We start from the raw sequence: 23,217 nt of genomic DNA, 5'->3' as shown, positions 1-23,217 counted from the left end.
CAAACGTTTCAGAAATTGAACGGACTTCCGGAACTCATTCTGTTCGAAAACCAAGGTACGACTGTATTTAGGTTTGTGCCTCAGAGGATGATCGCAATGCCTTCATTGCACTGCATTTCAAATAGCATGGGATGCAAGATTAAACCCCATGGAACCTCACAGTGAAGGGTCCCCAGCAACACTTTCTGGAGTCAACTGTCCCAACAGGATTGGAACCACTGCAAAGCTTGGACAGTCACTCCAAGCCATGGTTAAAAACCGCTTGAAACCTGCTGGGAAAGCGATGCAGAAATATTTAAAACTAGCAAATGAGGGAGCTCTGTATATGTGGAATTTAAGAAACTGGGGGAGATTACACACACACACACACACACACACACACACACACACACACACACACAATAAATGTGTCTTGTATGTGATGCTAAGCTTCTTACTTTCTAATTTATGGGTTGTGTCCAGCTAAATTCTACTCAATGGATGACTAAAAATGGAAACAACCCTACGTATTTTATTTATACCCTTTCCTACAGCAACAGACAAAAACGCCTTATGGGAAATGTGTGTGTATGTTTTTTGTTTTTTTTTAAGCTGCAGTCCTAGAAGTACTTTCCTGGGAGTAAATACAACTGAACTCAGTGAGGCTTACTTCTGAGTAGGCATTATAGGCTTGTGCTGTTTAAGGCCATTTCTTTTACTATACCACCAGGCAAATTTATTTCACACAGTGTATTCAACAAACTGCCCCATAATCTTGAATGTCCAGCCTGTCCTAACTCATTTATTGTCTTCTCTGGGCCACAAAGGTTACAAATTGCTTGAAGTGCGAATGGGAGGTGGAGAAAAAACTTCAAAAGCTGATATTCTATATCTTAGGGGGAAATACTTGAATGTTAAAACCCCTTTGATCCCAATAAGCTATTGTCTGTTAACCAGCACATGAAGCCTATATCTTTACACAGAAAAGGTCTTGAAAAGCGCAACAATCATTCTTTTTTTCTTTTGGGGGGAGTGGAGTGGGCAAGCAGAACGATTTGCCTCTTGGAAACCCTTTCAGGTTTTTCTCCATCCTGAAAAATTGCTTAAGCATTTATCCTTTACTTCAGGGCTGGGGAGCCTGTGGCCCTCCTTATGTAACTCCCATCAACTCCAACCAGCATGAACAATTATCAAGTGTAAGGTGAGCGGCAGTCTGGTAACATCTGGAGGGCCCACAGGTTCCTGCTCTCTGCTTTATCTGATACTTCTAAAATGCCTATAACAAGATGCTGGGTGATTGACAGGTAGAATCGCAGGCATTCTACCTACTGTCTATATGCTTCTGCTGCCTCTTCGCCCCCTGCCAGATCCAAAACCTACAGTGGTACCTCGGTTTAAGAACAGCCCAGTTTAAGAACGATTTGGTTTACAAGCTCCGCAAAACTGGAAATAGTGCTTGGTTTGAGAACTTTACCTCGGTCTAAGAACGGAATCTGAACGGTGGAAGGGCAGCGGTGGCGGGAGGCCTCATTAGGGAAAGAGTAACTCAGTTTAAGGACGGACTTTCGGAATGGATTAAGTTCATAAACCGAGGTACCACTGTATTTTGCTTCTTCTGCCAAGTGCAACAAAGGAGCTAGAAGCGGGAAAATGAAATACAGGTGACGACCATTTCGGGTGGGGGTTCCATATCCTGCCCCCATGTGCAGGTCGGCCCCTTTCCACCCCAGCACCCCGTTCTGCCCTCTTCTGGGTCCAAAAGGACACACACATCAATTGGACTTGCCTAAAATGGTCCACCGCCTCTACCCCACACTGTACATGGCCAGAATGTCAACCATCTCCTTGCTTATGCCAACAGTGGCAAAATCAGATGGGCAGTTGTGGCTTCCTGTTTCCTCTGCTGCTTCTGTAACAATGAGTGGGGAACTGGCACATGTGCAAGCGACTAAAATGTGTTGGGGGGGGAGGATTAATGGGTTGTCCTTTTGTTTTTATTGTGCATTTTGTGTTTTTATATTGAGATTTTAATGTCGTGAACCGCCCTGAGACCTGCGGGCATAGGGTGGTATAGAAGAAGAAGAAGAAGAAGAAGAAGAAGAAGAAGAAGAAGAAGAAGAAGAAGAAGAAGAAGAAGAAGAAGAAGAGGAGGAGGAGGAGGAGGAGGAGGAGGAGGAAGCAACAGAAGAAGAAGAAGAAGAGGAAGAAGAGGAAGAGGAAGAAGAAGAAGAAGAGGAGGAGGAGGAGGAGGAGGAGGAGGAGGAGGAGGAGGAGGAGGAAGCGACAGAAGAAGAAGAAGAAGAAGAAGAAGAAGAAGAAGAAGAAGAAGAAGAAGAAGAAGAAGAAGAAGAAGAAGAAGAAGAAGAAGAAGAAGAGACTGCCACCTCTAATATGGCCAAACCAGTACCCATGAACTGCCATTGCCATCCCACTTAGACAGCCATAGTACACCCACAGAGATTTAGGTAGGCTATATTTTATTGCCTCGTAAACTCATAAACAAGCATGACTTCCCATGGAAATAAAGATGCTATAACTGCATGGGCACTTAAGTCGGCCTATTTTCACGCGAATAAAAAAAAGAAAAGAAAAAATCATAATGCATTCTCGTACTGCCCTCTTGTGGCATGCCACCATTCTACAGATATTCCTACAATCCAGTATTACACTTGCCTGTAAAATTCTGAGTTTATTATTTCCCTAAACCAACTGCTGGTACAGTGGTACCTCGTCTTTTGAATGCCTCCATAGTCAAACGTTTCGGAATGCAAACGCCAAAAACCCGGAAGTAAACGCCTCGGTTTTCAAACGCTCCTCGGAAGTTGAACAGGAAACACGGCTTCTGTTTTGAGTTTTTCCGTATTGAGGCTTCCGCTTTTGAATGTTTCGGAACTTGAATGGACTTCCGGAATGGATTACGTTCGAAAACCGAGGTACCACTGTATATTTCATGTCTAAACTGGAAGGGGGAAGTGATTTCTAGTACACTTATATCCAGATTGGGGTTTTTTTTTAAAAAAAAAAAAAAAAGCAGGAACTGAGTTCCCTTATTTTAAATTAAACAATTAATTGTTTTGTCGAGAGCGGGCAGGCTGGAACGGATATATACCCAACACCTGAACCAAAAATCCACCTATATCTGTAATCAATAAGGTAAAGGTAAAGGTAAAGGGACCCCTGACAGTTAAGTCCAGTCGCAAACGAATCTGGGATTGTGGCGCTCATCTCGCTTTACAGGCCAAGGGAGCCGGCGTTTGTCCACTTCAGCAAACAGTTTTTCCAGGTCATGTGGCCAGCGTTCCTAAGCCGCTTCTGGCAAAGCCAGAGCAGCGCACGGAAACGCAGTTTACCCTCCCGCCAGAGCAGTACCTATTTATCTACTTGCGCTGCGTGCTTTTGAACAGCTAGGTAGGCAGGAGCTGGGACCAAACAACGGGAGCTCACCCTGTTGCGGGGCCTCAAACCGCCGACCTTCCGATCGGCAGGTCCAAGCAGCACAGTGGTTTAAACCACAGTGCCACCCGCGTCCCTGTATAGTTGTGGCCATTTCTAACCCAGATCATGGTCTGCTTGAGTTTATGAATCACATCTTACATTTAGCCACTGCATGGGGAGGGAGGTGGTACTTCCACTGGGCCCGCAATAAACAAACTTTGTGACAAGTTCCCCCACCGTTTTTTCCAGGGGGGGGGGAAAGCTTAGATTCATTGGTTTAAAATGTTTGACATATGAGATACCAGTGCATATGAGAAGCCAGAATTTAGGAATGTAAGCAGAGCTAGTGGCCCAACTAGACCAGCTTCATGTTCTCAAGGTGGCCCACCAAATCCCCATGAGAAGCCCATAAGCATGACCTGAACCCTGTTAGGTTTAGAAGCAATTGAGTTTCATCAGCAGAAACTGGTTGAGGAACTTACACATAGAGACCAAGGCTTAAACAAATGCTTGGTTTAATGGAGAAAGGAAAAATTACAAAAATTAAATTAGGCTTACACAAAATACCCACACAACCAAACCACCCACCAAGAGCACACTGGGAAAACGCCCAGCACAGAGGCAACACACAACACCCCTGATATACCCTGCATCATCAGCTTCACAGCAACACCTGTAGAGCTGTTCCACAGCTGCAGAGCCCCAGTCATTAAATCTTTCCTGACTCTTAAAGGTACAGTGAAACAATAATGACACTTTTACACAATCATTCAACAAACCCAACAGCACTCTCCCCATGTGTGATTCCCAGCGGCTGAAATTCAGAAGCATACTGCGTCCAACCATCGCTGAGACCTGTACAGGAAGAGCATGAAAATCGAAGAGGATTCGAGCACTATACCAACATCTGCTGAGTTCCGCACCTTTGCTGCATCAACTTCTGTCCCCATAAAAATAAGCTATATAACATTAGACAGCTGTTTTCAGAGACAAACAAAAGTGATGGGTTTCCCACACACACACACTTTCAATTCAGTTCCATCTTAATTGTCCATTCCCCCCCCCCAATATTTACTTGTATACATGGTGCTTTGCAAATTATCATAAAAATACTGATCCCTTCATAGGAAACTGCTTCGTACAGAGACAGGTCATTTGTTTTTTCCAGTTCAAAATTGTCTACTCTGACTGGCAGAGGTGCTCCAGGCCTTTAGGCAGGCCCTGGCTCCTTGCTGAAAAATGGAAATCCCTGATTAGTCAACCCTCTGGTTTTTAGGGAAGGACTGGATCGCCTTCCTTTTTTTCCTCTTTCAGAACATGTCTGTGGTAAGCAAGTTTGACACAATATTTTCTTGGAGAGGGAGGCAAGGCTCTCAATTCCTTGTTAGGGTCCGACTCTGGGCTGCAATCTGCACATTTCAGAGTTAGATGGTCCCTGGTTGCTAGACTCTGGCTCAGAGTAAGGAGCTACTTTTGAATCGGTGCCCAAGTCACAGCTGGTTGTGAGGATCGTGACACAGACTCCCTCTCCCACGGCAGTAACAAAAAGAAAATGAGAAGCGCTCACAAAATATTTCACATCTGAAAGCAATTCGCACTGATACCGCAGACGTTTGATACTTGACACCGGTGTCAATTTTGCAACAAACCTCTGTGGGTGTGGGTGTGTGAGTGTGGGTGGCGAGGGGTGGGAGAAAGAGCACAATATTGACAAAACCCCTCAACAGTTTTATCCAGTTGTAGGGTAGCATTTTCTTCAGACAATTGCCGCCATGTCAGAGATGTAATTTTACCTGATGGTTGCTCGTATCAGAAACTTTAACATCCAAAGATCCCGTCAGCACGGCATACCAATTTGTTCCAATATCACCTTGGCGAAATACTGTAAGAGAAAGAGAAACAATGAAAGAAAAGAAAAGAAAAGAAAAGAAAAGGACTCGAGTTAAAAGGTATATTCAACCACCATTACTATATGACTGTGCTGGGACTTCATCTGTTTCTGAACCACTGATTCTTAACTTGTACGGTGACTAACCATAGCTGTTGACACACCATATAGTAACTGTATGGTTGATGCTGACTGATGTGTGACAACTGCTTTCTAACAAGGGGCATATCTTTATTAATATTACTTTTCTTTCCTTAAAAACAAACAAACCATGGGTTCTATAGTACTGTGGGTGGGGACACGGAACCCCTAAAAGAATGTTTAGCACCCACATCAAACTACAACTCTCAGGATTACTTAATGTTTGACAGTTAAACTGATATATATATCATAATCAACGAAACCGGGGTGGATGGGTGGGTTAAACCATCAGTGCACAAAGTTTGCACAATGAATCATTTCATCCATTTTGATGCTACAATAATAATAATTTATTATTTATACCCCGCCCATCTGGCTGGGTGTCCCCAGCCACTCTGGGCGGCTTACAACAGAATATTAAAATACAATAATCTATTAAACATTAAAAGCTTCCCTAAACAGGGCTGCCTTCAGATGTCTTCTAAAAGTCTGGTAGTTGTTTTTCTCTTTGAAATCTGATGGGAGGGCGTTCCACAGGGCGGGTGCCACTACCGAGAAGGCCCTCTGCCTGGTTCCCTGTAACTTGGCTTCTCGCAACGAGGGAACCGCCAGAAGGCCCTCGGTGCTGGACCTGAGTGTTCAGATCAGAAGTTATACTTTCAAGGAGACAGAACAGTTTCCAAAACCTCTATATTTTGGGAAAGTTCGCCTTTTTACTCCCTTTGTTTTCCCATCTCTACTGCTACTTTGGTACCTCCCCCCCAACCCCCCACCTTTCTTATTCTTCTTTCTCAAGCATGGCTTAGAGCAGGGCTCAGCAAACTTTTCCAGCAGGGGGCCGGTCCACTGTCCCTCAGACCTCGTGGGGGGGGGCGGACTATATGGGGAGGGGTGAACAAATTCCTATGCCGCACAAATAACCCAGAGATGCATTTTAAATAAAAGGGCACATTCTACTCATGTAAAAACACGCAGATTCCCGGACAGTCCGTAGGCCAGATTTAGAAGGCGATTGGGCCAGATCCGGCCCCCAGGCCTTAGTTTGCCTACCCATGGCTTAGAGTGCATCATAAAGCCCACTCTGCAGTGATGAAGGCAGAGAAGAAATCTCTGGGTCTTTACATTCTTGTCTTGTCTTGCCTGGACTTTTGCATTTTGCCCCCACCCGTTCTTTGGAAAGGTTAGGGAACCTTTGGTAACTTGCCAAACTTTTCTTTTCTTCTTTCAGATAGGTGCATTCGCAATGGCTCTGACCTTGACTCCACCACTGATGTTGAGTTAATAACAGAGCCATTCTCTTCATGTTATTATTATTATTATTTTGGATGAGCATCAGCTTCTGACACCCAATAATGTGGGCAGGGTACATGGTTTAGTTCATGCCCGCAACGTGTCTGTTCAACCCATGGTTCATCTTGTCTAGACCTGAAAATCCAGGAGAAATGCCTGGCCTATTTGCATCATATAATCGATGTTTCCTTGGGACAGAGCACCGTTCTGCTTATTCCACAACAAATGAAAGGTGGGTACAGCTAAAAAGAGACAGTACTCTCTTTTTTTAAAAGAGAACCACAGGCTAATCTTTTGGTTTTTATTCATTCATTCATTGATTTAATTTCTATACTGCTCTTCATCCAAGAATCACAGGGCGATTTAAAATATTAAAATACAAACATACGTTAAGACAGTAACAAATGAAAGAACACACACACACACACACACACACCCCACACACACACAGTTTAACATATCATAAACTGTTTAATTAGCTGAAGGCCTTGGGGAAGAGGAATGTGTTTGCCTGGTGCCTAAAGATATGTAATGAAGAGGCCAGGCAAGTCTTCCAGGGGAGAGCATTCCACAAACAGGGAACCACCACAGAAAAGGCCCGTTCTCATGTTCCAGCTAGACCTCTCACAGAAACACATGAAGAAGCTACGTACCTGCTCCTTCAGAGGGATTATAACCCTCAAGAGCAGGCATACTCCCATCTTTCCGGTCTAGGGAACCACTCACTAGCAGCGCCCAAGTCTTATCTGGATTGAGCTTCAGTTTGTTAGCTTTTATCCAGTCCATTACTGAGGCAAGGCAACAGTCCAGTATACACCTGCCACATCTGCAGACGTACAGGAGAAGCAGAGCTGTGTGCCGTCGGCATATTGCTGACAATGCACGCCAAAACTCTGTTGTGGCCAAGGTGGATGGTGGCTGTGGAACTTCTGGGATCCTTGCATGATGCATGATGATCTGAAGCTGCTTAATTTGGCATCCAGCCAGAGGTGGCTTTGCTTGCCCCAGCTAATTACCTTTACCAGGAAAGATGTGGATTGGGGGAGCAGGATCTTGCTGGTACTCCAGATCTCTTGGCAGCTTTCAGTAACCTTCAGGACACAACTGTGTGGGCTGAGCTTCTCTGCAATTATTCTACTCACTGAGAGATTCTATCAAGTGGTAACTGGAGCTTGTTGTTGCTTCCTGTGGGAGCTCTTTCTGTGGATCTATTCTGGTTTCCTGGGCTTTCAAAACATTTACATGAAACTGTACTGAGAGGTGATGTCAAATAACGATGTCGTGTGATTGACAGGCAGGTGGCCCCAATGTTTCTTAAATTTAGCCCATGGAGCCAAAAATTGGTTTTTCATCTCTGCGCTACGCTGATACAATCCCAGAAATAAATACAGTCTCCTTGATTGACTTTTCTTCCCTTGAAGAGGTGCAAAACTCATGCCTCGAGGGTAACAAAGGAAAGAGTATGGATGACCCAAACGCCATAATGGGAGAAGCAGCCATGATAGAAGCTGTCTCCATTGAAAAGCATTGTGTCTGAAATGATGGCAGGGGGTCTAGAGCAAGAGACAGATTTAGGGGAGCACAACCAGCACTGCAGTTTGATCACTGCGGATGGTGACAGCAGTCACGAAATTAAAAGACGCCTGCTTCTTGGGAGAAAAGCAATGACAAACCTAGACAGCATCTTAAAAAGCAGAGACATCACCTTGCCGACAAAGGTCCGTATAGTTAAAGCTATGGTTTTCCCAGTAGTGATGTATGGAAGTGAGAGCTGGACCATAAAGAAGGCTGATCGCCGAAGAATTGATGCTTTTGAATTGTGGTGCTGGAGGAGACTCTTGAGAGTCCCATGGACTGCAAGAAGATCAAACCTATCCATTCTTAAGGAAATCAGCCCTGAGTGCTCCCTGGAAGGACCAAACTGCGGGAGGCAGTGCAAGACAGGAGTGCCTGGCGTGCTGTGGTCCATGGGGTCACAAAGAGTCAGACACGACTAAACGACTAAACAACAACAACAACAACCAGTTCGTCCGCACTGGATGCTGAGCCAAGAGGGCTCCATAACAATAATGAACAACAGAGGGGGGGCACAACAAATTTTGGCATTGCACAGGGAGCCACCGAAATTTTAACGCCCAAAGTCCGCCACTGATGGAGCCGGGTTGTCAGGCCACATCCTGGAAAACTGTCATGTCCCACAAATGTGGAAGAGGATGAAGCCATGGCTTCTCTCACCTTGCTTCTGTTATGGTCCTGTTCTTGCATTCATCTCCCATCTGCTGTGCAGCAAGTCAAGAATCCTTCTTGCACCAGCAAACAGGAGAGGGGGAGGCAGGAAAACAGATGGGGGTGGGCAGGGCTGAGACAGGAGAAATTGTGGTAGCATTATCTTTCAGAGCTGTGTGGCTTGTCTCTCCAGACCAAAACCTAGAAAAAACAGCTGGAGACCCAAGTTTGCTGTAGCCTGTTCTAACAATTGTAAAGGGCTTATTTACATAAAACTGAAGGATTTCCTATTAAAAATAAGAGTTTTCGCAAACTACATAGCAGAAATGGAAGTAAGATTTACAAGACCGATAGTACTGTAGTCAAACTAACCACTGCTACAAATAATTTTCTATGCTACCAACATTCTAATAATTCAAAGACCTTGTGATTTCTAGTTACCAAGAGATTTTCTTATCCACAGAGAGAGGGGGGGGGAAATCTTACATGTAATTCCCTTTTCCAGATTTTCGTAATAGCCACAGAGACATATTTGCTGAAGAAGATTTGGATGAAACTTCTCAAAAGCTTTCACTTCTTTCAGCCGGGTGAATATAATATCCACATCTTCACCAGAGCGCTCCAAAGGCCTGCAAGGACAGAAATGAGATGTTTACCTGTCTATCAAATAATGGGTTCATTTTTTCTTTATAGGTTACCTTTTCCCAAAGGCTATGGATGATTAATACACACACAAACACACACCCTCAACCCTTCAGCAACAAATGCCAACCTTTCCTAGGCTATAAGTGTCAGATTATAATATCTTCAACTAGGAACTTCAGAAAAGTGCTCCGACTCTGATGAGCTGCACAGAATTCTGTAATGCTTAAGTAGCTACTGAATATATTTTTCTAGAGTTCTTTTCTAGATGTTCCTGTGACTCCAGACTATCAGTGCTTTGCAGCAAGGATTCAAGTAAACAGTTAAATTTAGTCGAAACAAAATAAAAAAATCCTTCCAGTTGCACCTTAGAGACCAACTAAGTTTGTCATTGGTATGAGCTTTCGTGTGCATGCACTTAGTTGGTCTCTAAGTTGGTCTCTAAGGTGCTACTTAGTTGGTCTCTAAGGTGCTACTGGAAGGAATTTTTTTATTTTGTTTCGACTACGCAAGACCAACAAGGCTACCTACCTGTAACTAGTTAAATTTAGGTTTGCACAGTGGATAAAAGCACTCTGCCGCCCTAGTACAACAAACTCAATTCTTAAAAAGAAACTGAGTTTTTTATGGTTAGGAAGGTGATGGGAAAATGCGTTGAAAAGTAATGAACAAATAATGAATGGGGAGATTTAGAAACAGCCCACAAGCAAATCAGGATGGATGGAGGGTGAATACTCATCGTCTTACAACCTTCCCACAAACGAATCAGAATAAATATTAAATAAAGACTAGGTGCAATGGAATCATCATGTAAGCTTTGTGCAAACAAATCAGGATGAATTCTTAATACTGTAAACAGGTAATCTAGAGGAGCCCAAAGAGCACAGCTGATGTGTTACTCTGACCTGATGCGTGTCCAAACTGAAAACATTGAAAAATGAAAACCTCCATTTACTGGCCTGTTTCACAAATCTGAGGAAAATCAAACTGTGGTTTACCAGGATCACTCAACCATTCGGGCTCCCAGAGAGGAGTTCACATCCATTTCTCCCCTGTCCTTCTAGCAAAGCATGGTATGGACTTAAGCAAAGATTAATCTGGCATATCACCTGAATCCAGGATCGTGGTTAAACTCCATCCCCCTTAAGCACAATCTGTTGCCATTGCAGATCATAGTTAAGGAAGAGTGGCTTTAGCCCAGACCCCCAGTTTGGATGATAAGCCAAACCTTCCCGGGCAGCTCCTGTTGCTGGTATTATAAAGCTTTACATCAGTGCCAAGTGCCTGGGAAGCTGCTTCCAAATGTTGTGGCTTTCACAGAGAGCACAAATGGATGTCTTGCGTCCTCACTTGTTTAGGAAACAGCAACATTTGACCCATCCCCAGAGCCTCTCCATCAGCAAGGATTCCAAAAGGAGGAAGGTGGAAGGATTTGAATGACTTGCCACGCTTTGCTTCTCATTCCGCAAAGATGCATGAAGTAATAAACGGTGGGGGGGGGGGGTGTACTTGGAGCAGTGCTCAAATTTTATTACGGCAGGGAGAAAGCCGTTCTTAATGGAATCTACACCCCCCCCCACCCTCCCTGTTTTTTGACAATTTACACCTCTCCCCGCAATAGCTTTCCAGAAACAATAAACAAGGGAACCTTCACAAAATATGAAGTCTTTGGAATTACCATATGTCACGAAGTCTCACAGTACAGCACGTATTTTCAACGAACACACTAAAACCAGTGCCATTTTTATTTTCTTAATCTGCTCATCATTCCTTCTCATCTTGAAACCCCAAGGGGATGAGTCCTGGAGCCTCGGATGTGCCCAAATCGCAGTGCTTCTTTGATCAGGGAAGGAACTTCGAAATGATGTTGTTTCGGAAGAGCCTTCCCTCTGCTACCATTTCATAAACGTTTCTCTCTACCTCCAGCACCCTCCTGAAGAATTAGGCCAGGGAGACCGAAATGCTGCCTCGAGAAAAGAGGCGGGTTCTGTGATCTGCACAGAATATGCAAGCAAAGCAAGTTTGCTTTGTTTACTTGTATAAGCACTTCTGCTGTGGTGGGGAACGGGGAACGGACTCTGCGGTGCACCAGAAGCTTGTTCTCTTAACAAATGACAACGCTACTCATTCTCACTTTGGTTTCTGAGGCTATGCGCATAGGAAGCTGCCTTATACCACTGATTATCAGCAGTTCCCCAGCATTTCAGTCAAGTCTGTCCCAGCCCAGTTTGCATAGGCAATGGATATCCAAGTCCTTCTTCATGCCAAGCAGGTGTTCTATTGTTGACCACCAGCTCTTACATGAACCTGACTTATCCATATGTCCCCAACCTCAGAGGTTAGGCGTGTGACAATCATCAATAAGGCCCTTTCTAGAGCGGTGCCAGGCTGTGGAATTCCCTCTCAAGAAATGTTAATCTGACACCAAACCTTTTTCTGTTTTAAGACACTCGTGTGTGTGTGTGTGTGTGTGTGTGTGTGTGTGTGTCCATGCTCTTAATAAACACGGATGCTAATTTAGAAGCTAGGGTGCAGCAGAAGGGGAGAAACAACAACTCCAAAGAAAATGAGGTTGACAAAAATAAGGAAAAAAATCATGTTTTGACTGAAATGCTGAAAAGTAATAAAATATAACTGATGCTTTAAAAAAAACCAGGGGTGCTGATTTTATCTGATGTTGATTTTTTGCCTATTCAGGTGTTAATATATGTATTATTTATTGCTGAAAGCTGCCTATTGTGTGTGTGTGTGTGTGTGTGTGTAAAATTAAAAGGTGGGGTACACATGTCTTAAATAAATAAAATACCTACAAGCCTATCTTTCCAAATGATTGTGGGTGGTTCTGTATGGATGGGTTAAGGTTCTTTGGCTATTGAATTCTGGCTCTGATAAGAAATTCCACTCTTGAAGAAGTTTTGTAAGGAGAACCATATGAAATATTAGAGAAAACTTAAGAAAATAAAAACTGGTTAGTATTAATTAAAGTAATAGAGAATTATGAAATACAAGAAGAAGTTAGGAAGATTGGAAATCTCTAGACGTGGTTGATGGAAGTCCAAAAAAAATATTGTATGAGATATGAATGAATGTTAAATGATGTATGGAAAATTTATGCAAAAACTCAATAAAATATTTTAAAAAGAAAAGAAATTCCACTCTTGATCAGTTGTAGCAGTAAGGCAACTGCATGGCCCCAGAAACATTCTGCAACATGTACCTGTGCGGGCTGCTCTAGTTGAAAAGGAACTCAATGCACATGAAAGACATTGTATGAGATGAACTCTTAAGATCCACCACAGATTCTTTAAGAGCTCTTTTTGCCTGACTGTTTTGAACTGCCAACGGTTTGTCCAAGTTTTCAGAAGAATGGCTGGAAGATGTAACAACAATTATTTAACTGCTAATTAAATAATAAATGGTCAGTTGGTTATTTCTTCACAGACCAGAAATTCAGGCTTCATCACTGTTTTGTGCAGTGCCATCGTCAAGCAATCAATGGCGGCAATCTGCTTATAATATTTGAACAGTGCTCCAACTGCAAGCTGACTTAAAAGGAGCAAGTCTTAGTGCACCGTGAAAAATTAGGTTTATTGTATCTCTGAAATGTGGTCAGGATACCTGCAGCAGTGTGTCAATGCTGACACAAGTGGAAAGGTAAGGAGTCCACTCATTGTGTGTGTGTGTGTGTGTGTGTGTGTAGCTGTTTTTGGATGACAACTCCCATCATCCCTAGCTAGCAAGACTAGTTTTCAGGGATGATGGAAACTGTAGTCCAAAAACAGCTGGAGACCACTGATTTAGACTCTCTTACAAACTCAAATGTGAAATCAAATTAAAATCCAGAGATTCCAGACCAGGCATCCCCAAACTTCGGCCCTCCAGATGTTTTGGACTACAATTCCCATCTTCCCTGACCGCTGGTTCTGTTAGCTAGGGATCATGGGAGTTGTAGGCCAAAACATCTGGAGAGCCGCAGTTTGGGGGTGCCTGTTCCAGACAAAAAGAGATATCTATTGCTAATCACAGCAAATTAAGAGTCCTGTGACGCTTAAAATACTTGTGGGCATAAGCTTTTGTGGGACAGATACCACTTTGTCAGGAAAGCACTTAGCTACAAATCTAGTGATTACTACTCTGCTAAAACCTCATAAACCTTTTTTTAAAAAAATCTTGCAGGCTGAAAACCTCAAGAGAAAATTTATTTATGGTCAAGCTGTTTTTATAAATGGTGTCAGAAGTCAGCTTGTGGGCTTTTAAAAAAAGCCCAGTAATTGGAATAACCTAAAACAAACTTACTGAGTCTAATTGAACCAGCAACAAATTAATTACTTATAAGCATGCTTTTACACTTTATTACATCTATTTAACCTTTTGATTGAAATCAAAGGGACTTCAAGTATTTCAGTCTGATCAGAGTAGGCCCCAAATTAGTAACTACAGTATCTTTAGCCCCATTCCTAAATTTTAGGTCAGCACCTGCTAAATGTTTTGTTGGGTTTCCCTAGGGGTTTTACAGTGGGAAGCTTGTGAGTAGGTATAATTTTATTCTGCAAAGGGTACACAATTCTGCTCACCAGACCTTTCATGGCAAGTATTCCTCTATCGCCCTCTGGTAAGCATGACAATAAACCCCCCACACTTTCTTCACAATGTGGGAACTGAGGAAGAGGACATTAGGATTGGTTGTGCTTCACTTCAGTGGCGCTCTGAGCACTTTGGGCACTAAGAGTGGCTAGGAAAACCCAGCCAAATGGGCAGGGTATAAATAATAAATTATCATTATTATTATGATGATGATGATGTTGTTGTGGTTGTTGTTATAGCGCATCAACAGGGATAGTGCCCATCTTTGAGGTGCAAGCCAGAAATGGAAACCTGTCACTCGTTTTGGCACTAGACTGCTGAGCCACTCAAAGTGCCTCTGTTGTTGTTGTTTAGTCGTTTAGTCGTGTCCGACTCTTCGTGACCCCATGGACCATAGCACGCCAGGCACTCCTGTCTTCCACTGCCTCCCAGAGTTTGGTCAAACTCATGTTCGTAGCTTCGAGAACACTGTCCAACCATCTCGTCCTCTGTCGTCCCCTTCTCCTTGTGCCCTCCATCTTTCCCAACACCAGGGTCTTTTCCAGGGAGTCTTCTCTTCTCATGAGGTGGCCAAAGTATTGGAGCCTCAGCTTCAGGATCTGTCCTTCCAGTGAGCACTCAGGGCTGATTTCCTTCAGAATGGAGAGGTTTTATCTTCTTGCAGTCCATGGGACTCTCAAGAGTCTCCTCCAGCACCACAGTGCCTCTGTAGCAGAGCATAAAAATTCAGTTCCAGGCAGGGATGCTAAGGCTTGCCGTTTTGGCACAAGGCAGCTAGGATGCTCAGAGAGACCCGGAAGCTCAGTGCTACAATAATGCAAAGGCTTCCCTCTGAGGCTGCTGCAGGCAAGTGGGGGAAAGAGAGCCTCATCGTTGTGCTAGGCTGCTGAGTCTCTCTGAACACTTCCAAGCCCCAACACAACTATGGCTTTTTCTCGCTACGTACTCAGAATACTGTAGTAATGGCTAACTCTGGATCTCTCCCCCCCTCCCCACCATTTTTAAACGCATCAGTCATGGCTCAAGGGCTTCCTACAAAGGCACTGCCCACCTTTGGTCATCCTGTTACCTTGCCTCTTCAGACTATCATTTGCCATTTGTCGTTTTACAAATCATTTGTAATGATTCGCAAAGTCCTGAACCACTTGGGGCCAGGATACCTCAGGGATTGGCGGAACCCAAGTTATTCAGAGTGTCATTGGTCATTCCCGCCCCCAGTTGATGAGGCTCATTGACAACAAGAAGAAACCGAGGCTTTAGTGTCGCCAGTCTAGTCTCGTGGAATACTTTGCCAATAAAGATGCAGCGGGTGCCTTCTGTGCCAACTTTTAAACGCCTACTGAAAACTTTTCTATTCCACCAAGGCCTATGCAGGCAATTAAGTGAGCACCACCCACAAAAGTCTACTGACATTTGTTTTTAATTTATTTTTTTTGCTTTAGTCTTGTTTTAAACATTTTATAATGTCATTGTCTGGCTTTATGGTTCTATATTGTTGCAAACGTGCTGTGATATATTTTCATAATACAGTGGAACCTCGGTTTATGAACACCTCGGTTTATGAATTTTCGGTTTATGAACACCGCGGACCCATCTGGAACGGATTAATTCATTTTCCATTACTTTCAATGGGAAAGTTTGCTTCAGTTTATGAACGCTTCAGTTTATGAACAGACTTCCGGAACCAATTACACCCATGCTTCAGTTTATGAACGCTTCAGTTTAAGTACTCTGCGGACCCGTCTGGAACGAATTAATCCACTTTCCATTACTTTCAATGGGAAAGTTTGCTTCAGTTTATGAACGCTTACTCCGCGGACCATCTGGAATGGATTAATTCACTTTCCATTACTTTCAATGGGAAAGTTCGCTTCAGTTTATGAACGCTTCAGTTTATGAACAGACTTCCGGAACCAATTGTGTTCATAAACCGAGGTACCACTGTACTGTGGTATATCAATTTTTTTATAAATAAAAAATAATCTTCATTGGGATTAGTCAGGATTTTTTGTGGATTGGGGAAGCATCAGTCTGTATCCTTTTTTAAATCATCATCATCTTTCTTTTTAGGACAATGAAAAGAATTTATCACTACTAAGCAACATACCAAGAGTTAAAGACAATGCAACCAATGGCCAAGTGCCTGGTGTTCTCTATTGCAATATCTGCTAACCATTTTTATTTTAAATGGCAGAACTCCCAAATCTGACCAGCAAAGCAGGGGGAGTGTGATTGGTGCACCCAGTCACAAATACAACGAATGTGTGTCAGGTTTCCATTAAATCTGTATCAAGTTCAATTAAATCTGCTTAATTAAAACTTGATGCAGCCTGGTTTGATCTGCTCTTACTGATTATCAGGCAAATAGGTAAAGGTAAAGGTAAAGGACCCCTGGACCGTTAAGTCCAGTCAAAGGCGACTGTGGGGTTGCAACGCTTATCTTGCTTTCAGGCCGAGGGAGCCGGCGTCTGTCCACAGAAAGCTTTCCGGGTCATGTGGCCAGCAGGACTAAACCGCTTCTGGCGCAACAGGACACTGTGACGGAAACCAGAGCGCATGAATTTATCTTCCTGCCGCAGCGGTACCTATTTATTTATTTGCACTGGCATGCTTTTGAACTGCTAGGTTGGCAGAAGCTGAGGCAGAGCAACGGGAGCTCACTCCGTCACAGGGATTCGAACCACCAACCTCCTGATCAGCAAGCCCAAGAGGCTCAGTGATTTAGACCACAGCACCACCCACGTCCCTATATCAGGCAAATAAATTATTATTATTATTATTATTGGGCAAATAATACAGATTGGCAACAATCCTGTCCAGCATTACCATTCCTTAAGTCTTGTAGTTATCAGCACAATGCCAATTGTTGCAATGACATCCTTGAGGACTTCACCTAGCACCTACAAAACGTCTGTGCATAGTTGCCAAGTTTTCCCTTTTCTCGCCAGGAAGCCTATTCAGCATAAGGGAAAATCCCTTAAAATAAGGGATAACTCGGCAGCTATGCGTCTGTGGCGTTCCCCACAAACACACACATTTGCTGCTCTGGCTACCTTTTTCCTACACAAAAAGCCTGCACATAATCACATGCATTTTGCATACACCATCTCTTTGTTTTATTGTTAATGCTATACTTATATATTCATTTTTGAAAAGCATGTAGAAAGCTACACTCAAACAAAGGTCACACTGCAAAGGACTAGCTCAGTTCACTATGTCCTCAAAGCAACCCTCAATCTTTAAATAATTCATGAAAAGCCAGGCAAGGATCATAACATTCTTGACACACCAGGACAGTGGCATTACATGGTTTCTTCTGTGATCAGCCTCTGCAGACAAGCACAAGAGCTGGCAAAGGCACTGCAGGTTCTGAAAATTGCAAAGGGAGCATGAGAATTAATATATACTTCAACTGTACGGTATTCCTTGGGCAAGGCATCCCCAAACTGCGGCCCTCCAGATGTTTTGGCCTACAACTCCCATGATCCCTAGCTAACAGGACCAGTGGTCAGGGATGATGAGAATTGTAGTCCAAAACATCTGGAGGGCCGAAGTTTGGGGATGCCTGCCTTAGGCTAACTGGTGTGATCTTTGAACATCACCATTCATCTGGAACATGCATCATCTTAAATTATTTTTTAGACCATAGCAAGAAGTCTGGCGCTGTGGTCTGAACCACTAAGCCCAGGGCTTGCCGATCAGAAGGTCAGCGGTTCGAATCCCCACGACGGGGTGAGCTCCCATTGCTCGGTCCCAACTCCTGCCAACCTAGCAGTTCAAAAGCACATCAAAGTGCAAGTAGATAAATAGGTTCCGCTCCGGCGGGAAGATAAACGGCGTTTCCGTGTGCTGCTCTGGTTCGCCAGAAGCAGCTTTGTCATGCTGGCCACATGACCTGGAAGCTGTACGCCAGCTCCCTTGGCCAATAACGCGAGATGCGCGTCGCAACCCCAGAGTCGATCACGACTGGACCTAATGGTCAGGGGTCCCTTTACCTTTACAGTATGAGACACGACTCTGTAGGCTGCAATCCCATACACTGCACAGGGCCTTAACTCTTAATGCCAAACACAATACAGTATACACACTTGCCTGGGAGAAAGCCCCACTGAAGGTGCATACACACCATAGGCTACACTCAAAAGCATATTTAGAGTACAGTACATGGCATCTTTCAAAGAATCCTGGGAACTGAAGTTTATTCCCTCAAAGAGACAATTCCCAGCACCTTTAAAAACTATACTTCCCAGGATACTTTAGGGGAAGCAAAGGTTTGGTGTGCATGCACCCATACTCAGTGAAAGCCATACTCCTGAATAAATATGCACCATTTACCTGAAAAACGCTCAACAATAAATTTAGGGAAACAGCTGAAGAGATATAACCTACGGAAATCAATTTTACAATCAATATGATCAGCTAAGGTCATGAATGGTGCACACTGCAAGGTGCCTATCATGTGACTGCCAGTGATAGAATGAGATCACACTAGTCCTTTTTTGCCATCTGTAGCCAATCCCCAAGAATAATTCAGGTGCTTTAAGAAAAAATGTTGCTTTACTACTCTCTTTTCACCCATCAATCAGTGTTAATGAACAACAGTGACTAACAACGTATTGTTTATTGCCAAACCTACAATCAGATCCAACATGAAATTACCCTGCCTGCCAACATCCGGGAACAATCACATTTGCGGCCCATGATGATGAAGAAATCATTTAAGAAACTTCAGGGTGGGGAAGAGAATGAAGTGATGAGAGTCATTCTGCCACCAACTTGGCTTTTACTGACATCTTTCACTTTCATGTGAAGGAGCAAGGATAAATCTCCAGGAATGTAGTCAGGTGAGAGGAGATGTTAACTCCCGGGATTTTTTAAAATGGGAAATCAAATCCCCAGAAAAAATTGAAGGGACAAGGGGAGAGTTGGCATACTGCTTGTATTGGTGAGCTCCCATTGTTTGGTCCCAGCTCCTGCCAACCTAGCAGTTTGAAAGCACATCAAAGTGCAAGTAGATAAATAGGTACCACTCTGGCGGGAAAGTAAACAGCGTTTCTGTGCACTGCTCTGGTTCGCCAGAAGCGACTTAGTCATGTTGGCCACATGACCCAGAAGCTGTACGCCAGCTCCTTCAGCCAGTAAAGCGAGATGAGTGCCACAACCTGAGTCGTCCGTGACTGGACCTAAAGGTCAGGGGTCCCCTTACCTTTAATCTGCACTGTGGGCTTTAAGCTAGTGGTTCAAGAACTCCCCCACCCCCCATGAACCACTTGCAAATTGCTGCAGGTCTTGGCTGATTTTTATACCTGTTGTAACTGTAATGTGCTGTGCTAGATGCTGTCCTTTCAACGCTGTCTTTTTATTCCTTTCCTTTCTTACAGGTTTCATTTTATTGTGTAACATGTATTTGTCATAAAGCAGCATAAGGAATAAAAGCAGCGATAAATATACAATTGCAAATCAATATATTTGTAATACGTTGGATGTCCATCTCTTCACTTCAGCCACATGAAGCAGTGGCTCATGGGCTAGTGTTTAGGAACCCCCTGCTCTAAACCGGAGGGCCAGTCATCTGGAACAAGTGACCCTGCCATGTCTGCTTGAAAACCAGTAATGGTTGCAGGTGGTCCTTGAAGACAAGACTATTCTGCATAACTTCTCACACCACACCAATCTGCTGATTCCACCACACTAACCACAGTTGTTGTGGATTGTGATGGGGTGGTGAAATCCACTGTGGTGAGCAATAGGATCCATGTTGTGAGCAGCTGCGTGCACGCAGCTTGGTGTGTGGTCAGCCACCTCCAAGCATCTGAGATGCCAAGTGGCCTCCATGTTTGACTGAATCATTTTTTGAATGTACCACAAAGGGTATGTACCAGAATAATGCACTACATAGATACACCAGGAAGCCAAAGTTCATACAGAACCATCTCATTTCAGGGGCTGAAAGGCCAGCTAAGTCCATCTCACCACTGCAGGTACGTCTTCGCTTTCCTACGAAATCAACCCACACAATAAAATCAACCCACACCAACACATTAAGAATATGGAGTCAGATTGTACATGAGTATCAGCTTTTTAGGGCTTCCCAAGGACAGCATTCCCCCCAACCCACAGGGTCAATCTGCCTGAAACCCTGGAGTCTCTCTGCCAGTCACATTGGACATGTCTGTACAATCTGACCAAGCATAATGCAATGCCCTATGCCCTCACTGTGTCTCCCTCTCTCTTACACACTCATACCATCCCACAACCGAAACATCATTCTGGAAAAGTTAGCGCATATATGTAGCATCTTCTGCAGTGTGACATTTATATGTGTGTATGTGTGTGTACTGTATATATATATATATACAGTTACACCTCAGGTTGTGAACGCTGCGGGATATGTGTTTTCGGGTTGCAGACCGCGCCGAACCCGGAAGTACCAGAACGGGTTACTTCCTGTTCAGCGCAAAGCACAAAAAGATGACACACGCATGCGCCAAATCGCGTCACACGTGTGCGCAGGCGCAGCGCTGCGGGTTGCAAACGTGCCTCCCGCACGGATCACGTTCGCAACACGAAGTATGACTGTATATATGTCACACTGCAGAAGATGCTAAATAAATAATTATATATATATATATATATATATATATATATATATATATATATATATTAATAATATAACATTAGTGACCATAATGCCTTCTGGGAAACCACCCCCCTCCTCCTCTCCCTGCACCCCCACCACCCAAAGTCTTGTGACCCATCTCCAAGGTAGGTGCTCACGCACAGATGGATTATTGATCTCCCTGTTTCTCCCTTGCCAGCAGTGCCTGCCTCCATAGGCCCTGCAGCAAGAGCCCTCATAGGAAGCAGCAGCGGCAGCAGCGGGAGGCCGGGAAAGACACGAGGCGGACCCAGGAGCTCCTATGGGGTGCGGGGGTGGGGAAACAACCCTTTCGTTTCCTTTTCCTCGGGCACGTGCAGCATCTCCCAGGCGGCCCCTTTGATAAAACGCGTGGCCCCTCGGGGCTTATTCTTACCTCCTCAGAGTACACCCGTGTGGAGAAAGCGCTGACCTTACAAACACGGGGGTCCCCTTACAAACCCACTACCCCGCCCTCTTCCCGCGCAGGGATATGATATTCCCACCCAGCTGCTTCGTGGATTGAATGTATTCCTATATTAGGCCACAACAGTAACGAATGGATAAGAGGGGGGGGACACATCCAGTCAGGAGGGTGCACCCCATTCCCTCACCCACCCACCCACCCACCCAAAAAACAAAGGCGCCGGTGGTACCTTTTATCCAGGCAAGCGATCCACTCGGTGGAGGAGGAAGAATGCGAAGTGTGAGCAGCGACCATCTTTTCCCAGGGCACCCAGGCGGCTACTGATGCCGCCGCCGCCGCCGTGGTGGGTGGGTGGGTGGCTGCTGGGCTCTGCTCCCTCCCTCCCGCCCCACTGCCTGCCTGCTCGCTCCTTCCTCGCCGGCACCTTCAGCGCCTCCCTGCCCGCTCTCCCCGCAGCCTGGAGGGGCTCCCGCCTGCAGCCGCCTCCCCGCGTCGCCCCGTCGCTGCGCAGTCGGCAGCAGCGCCACCTGGCTCGTCCTTCTCTGCCACCTAGGCGCCCGCCTTCCCCCCTTTCCCCCCTTCCCTGGGCTCGTGCAGCGGGTCCGTTCTGCGAGCGCTGCAGTCCCCCTTTGGACACAATGGGCTAAATATAAACCCTGAAGTCAGCATCGGCAATGAAGAAGAGGGGCCTCGGCTCTACGCTGCTTGGCGCAGAGGCTGGCGACGTTTGGGAGGGAGGAGGAAGAGGGGCGCCTCACCTATCTTAAACCCACCGGGCCTGGCCTTCCTCTCCTTGCCCTGAGCTGGAATGAAAATATCACAAGGCCACTGCCACCTGCCTCCAGAGAATTAAAGGAATGGAAGCTCCTCTCTTGGTGCACATGATTCCTGAGGAAAATCACCCAACACCCACTATTGCATTTCTCTCCCTACCGCCATGCCAAAAAAACCCCAACCCTCTAGGACTCCAAAGTGCCACACTCTGGTGGTCCTCTTGGCTTGCAGGGGATGTAAGCCGCTCGCCAGTGTTATTTTTCTAGAAAAAGAGGTGCCGGAACTCTTCATGAACGCCTCCCATTTTCTCCTCTTCTTTGGCGATCCCTCGAAGCCAAGTAAGATTGTCTTCCATAAACACGGTCTTAACAGCAAGTCTAACTGTGGAGGCCAATTCTGGATCCCCACGTCCTTCCACAGTGGGGACATAGGTTTCCTGGTGGGAGTTGATCACGGCGAGGGTTTGCCAAATGTGCCTTCCTCTTAGCACGTTCTTCCCTTTTGTCCTGAGTTCGAGCATCTTCAAAGTCCATGACACCTTTGGAAAAGGCTGTTCTCTGATTGGAGCGCTCGCAAGCCAGTGTTTCCCAGTTGTGGGTGTTTATACTACATTTTTAAAGATTTGCTTTGAGAGAGTCTTTTAAACCTCCTTTGTTGACCACCAGCATTATGCTTTCCATTTTTAAGTTCGGAATAGAGTAGCTTTGGGAGACGCTAATCGGGCATTCGCACAACATGACCTCTCCAACGAAGTTGATGTTGAAGAATCATTGCTTCTCTTATAATGGCAATGGCGCCCACCTGAGAGGTGCCAGAACTGGGTTCTATTGAGTTCCGACTGAAGAAAAGCCCTGCCTCTCATCATACAAACAAAAGTCCAAACAAACCAAGCGTCCATTTAAGACACATCAGGATTCCAAAGCTAGGTCCACAAACAGTCCAAGGTTTCTCTCACAAGGTACAACACGGCAAGCGGGAACTAACCAGATCCCTGGAATGCTTCCAACAGCAGGAAGACTTGGGAAAGAGGCCTTATATATATATATACTCTGGCCTCCTCAACTGCAGCCTAATCACAGCTCCTGGCAGTGAAGGAGTATCAGTAGTTGCTTATACACCTGTAAACCCCCTACTCATAGGTAGCCCCCAGGCTCTGGGGTTCCTAGATTATTTTCAACACTCTTCTGGCACGCT

At 44.9% G+C, this 23,217-nt stretch overlaps 1 protein-coding gene across 2 annotated transcripts in view; it reads right to left on the bottom strand.

The window, feature by feature from the left end:
- Positions 1-21,799, bottom strand: part of RAPGEF4 (Rap guanine nucleotide exchange factor 4) — a 150,950-nt gene extending 129,151 nt beyond the window's left edge. Inside the window, exons 1-3 of one of the 2 annotated variants that reach the window (XM_035135206.3) lie at positions 21,479-21,799; positions 9,446-9,588; positions 5,208-5,296 (exon numbers count right to left, since the gene is read on the bottom strand). In XM_035135206.3, the coding sequence (XP_034991097.3) occupies positions 5,208-5,296; positions 9,446-9,588; positions 21,479-21,543 (297 nt within the window). In that variant the 5' untranslated portion in view covers positions 21,544-21,799. The remainder of the gene's footprint in view (positions 1-5,207; positions 5,297-9,445; positions 9,589-21,478) is intronic. The other variant, XM_035135200.3, reaches the window with a different exon arrangement.
- Between the last annotated feature and the right edge of the window lie 1,418 nt (positions 21,800-23,217).

This window comes from Zootoca vivipara, chromosome 1 (assembly GCF_965207765.1).
Source record: "Zootoca vivipara chromosome 1, rZooViv2.hap1.1, whole genome shotgun sequence".
Taxonomy (NCBI): Eukaryota; Metazoa; Chordata; class Lepidosauria; order Squamata; family Lacertidae; genus Zootoca; species Zootoca vivipara.
Note: the sequence above shows the minus strand (reverse complement) of the source record. Positions and strands in the feature narration are given on the sequence as shown.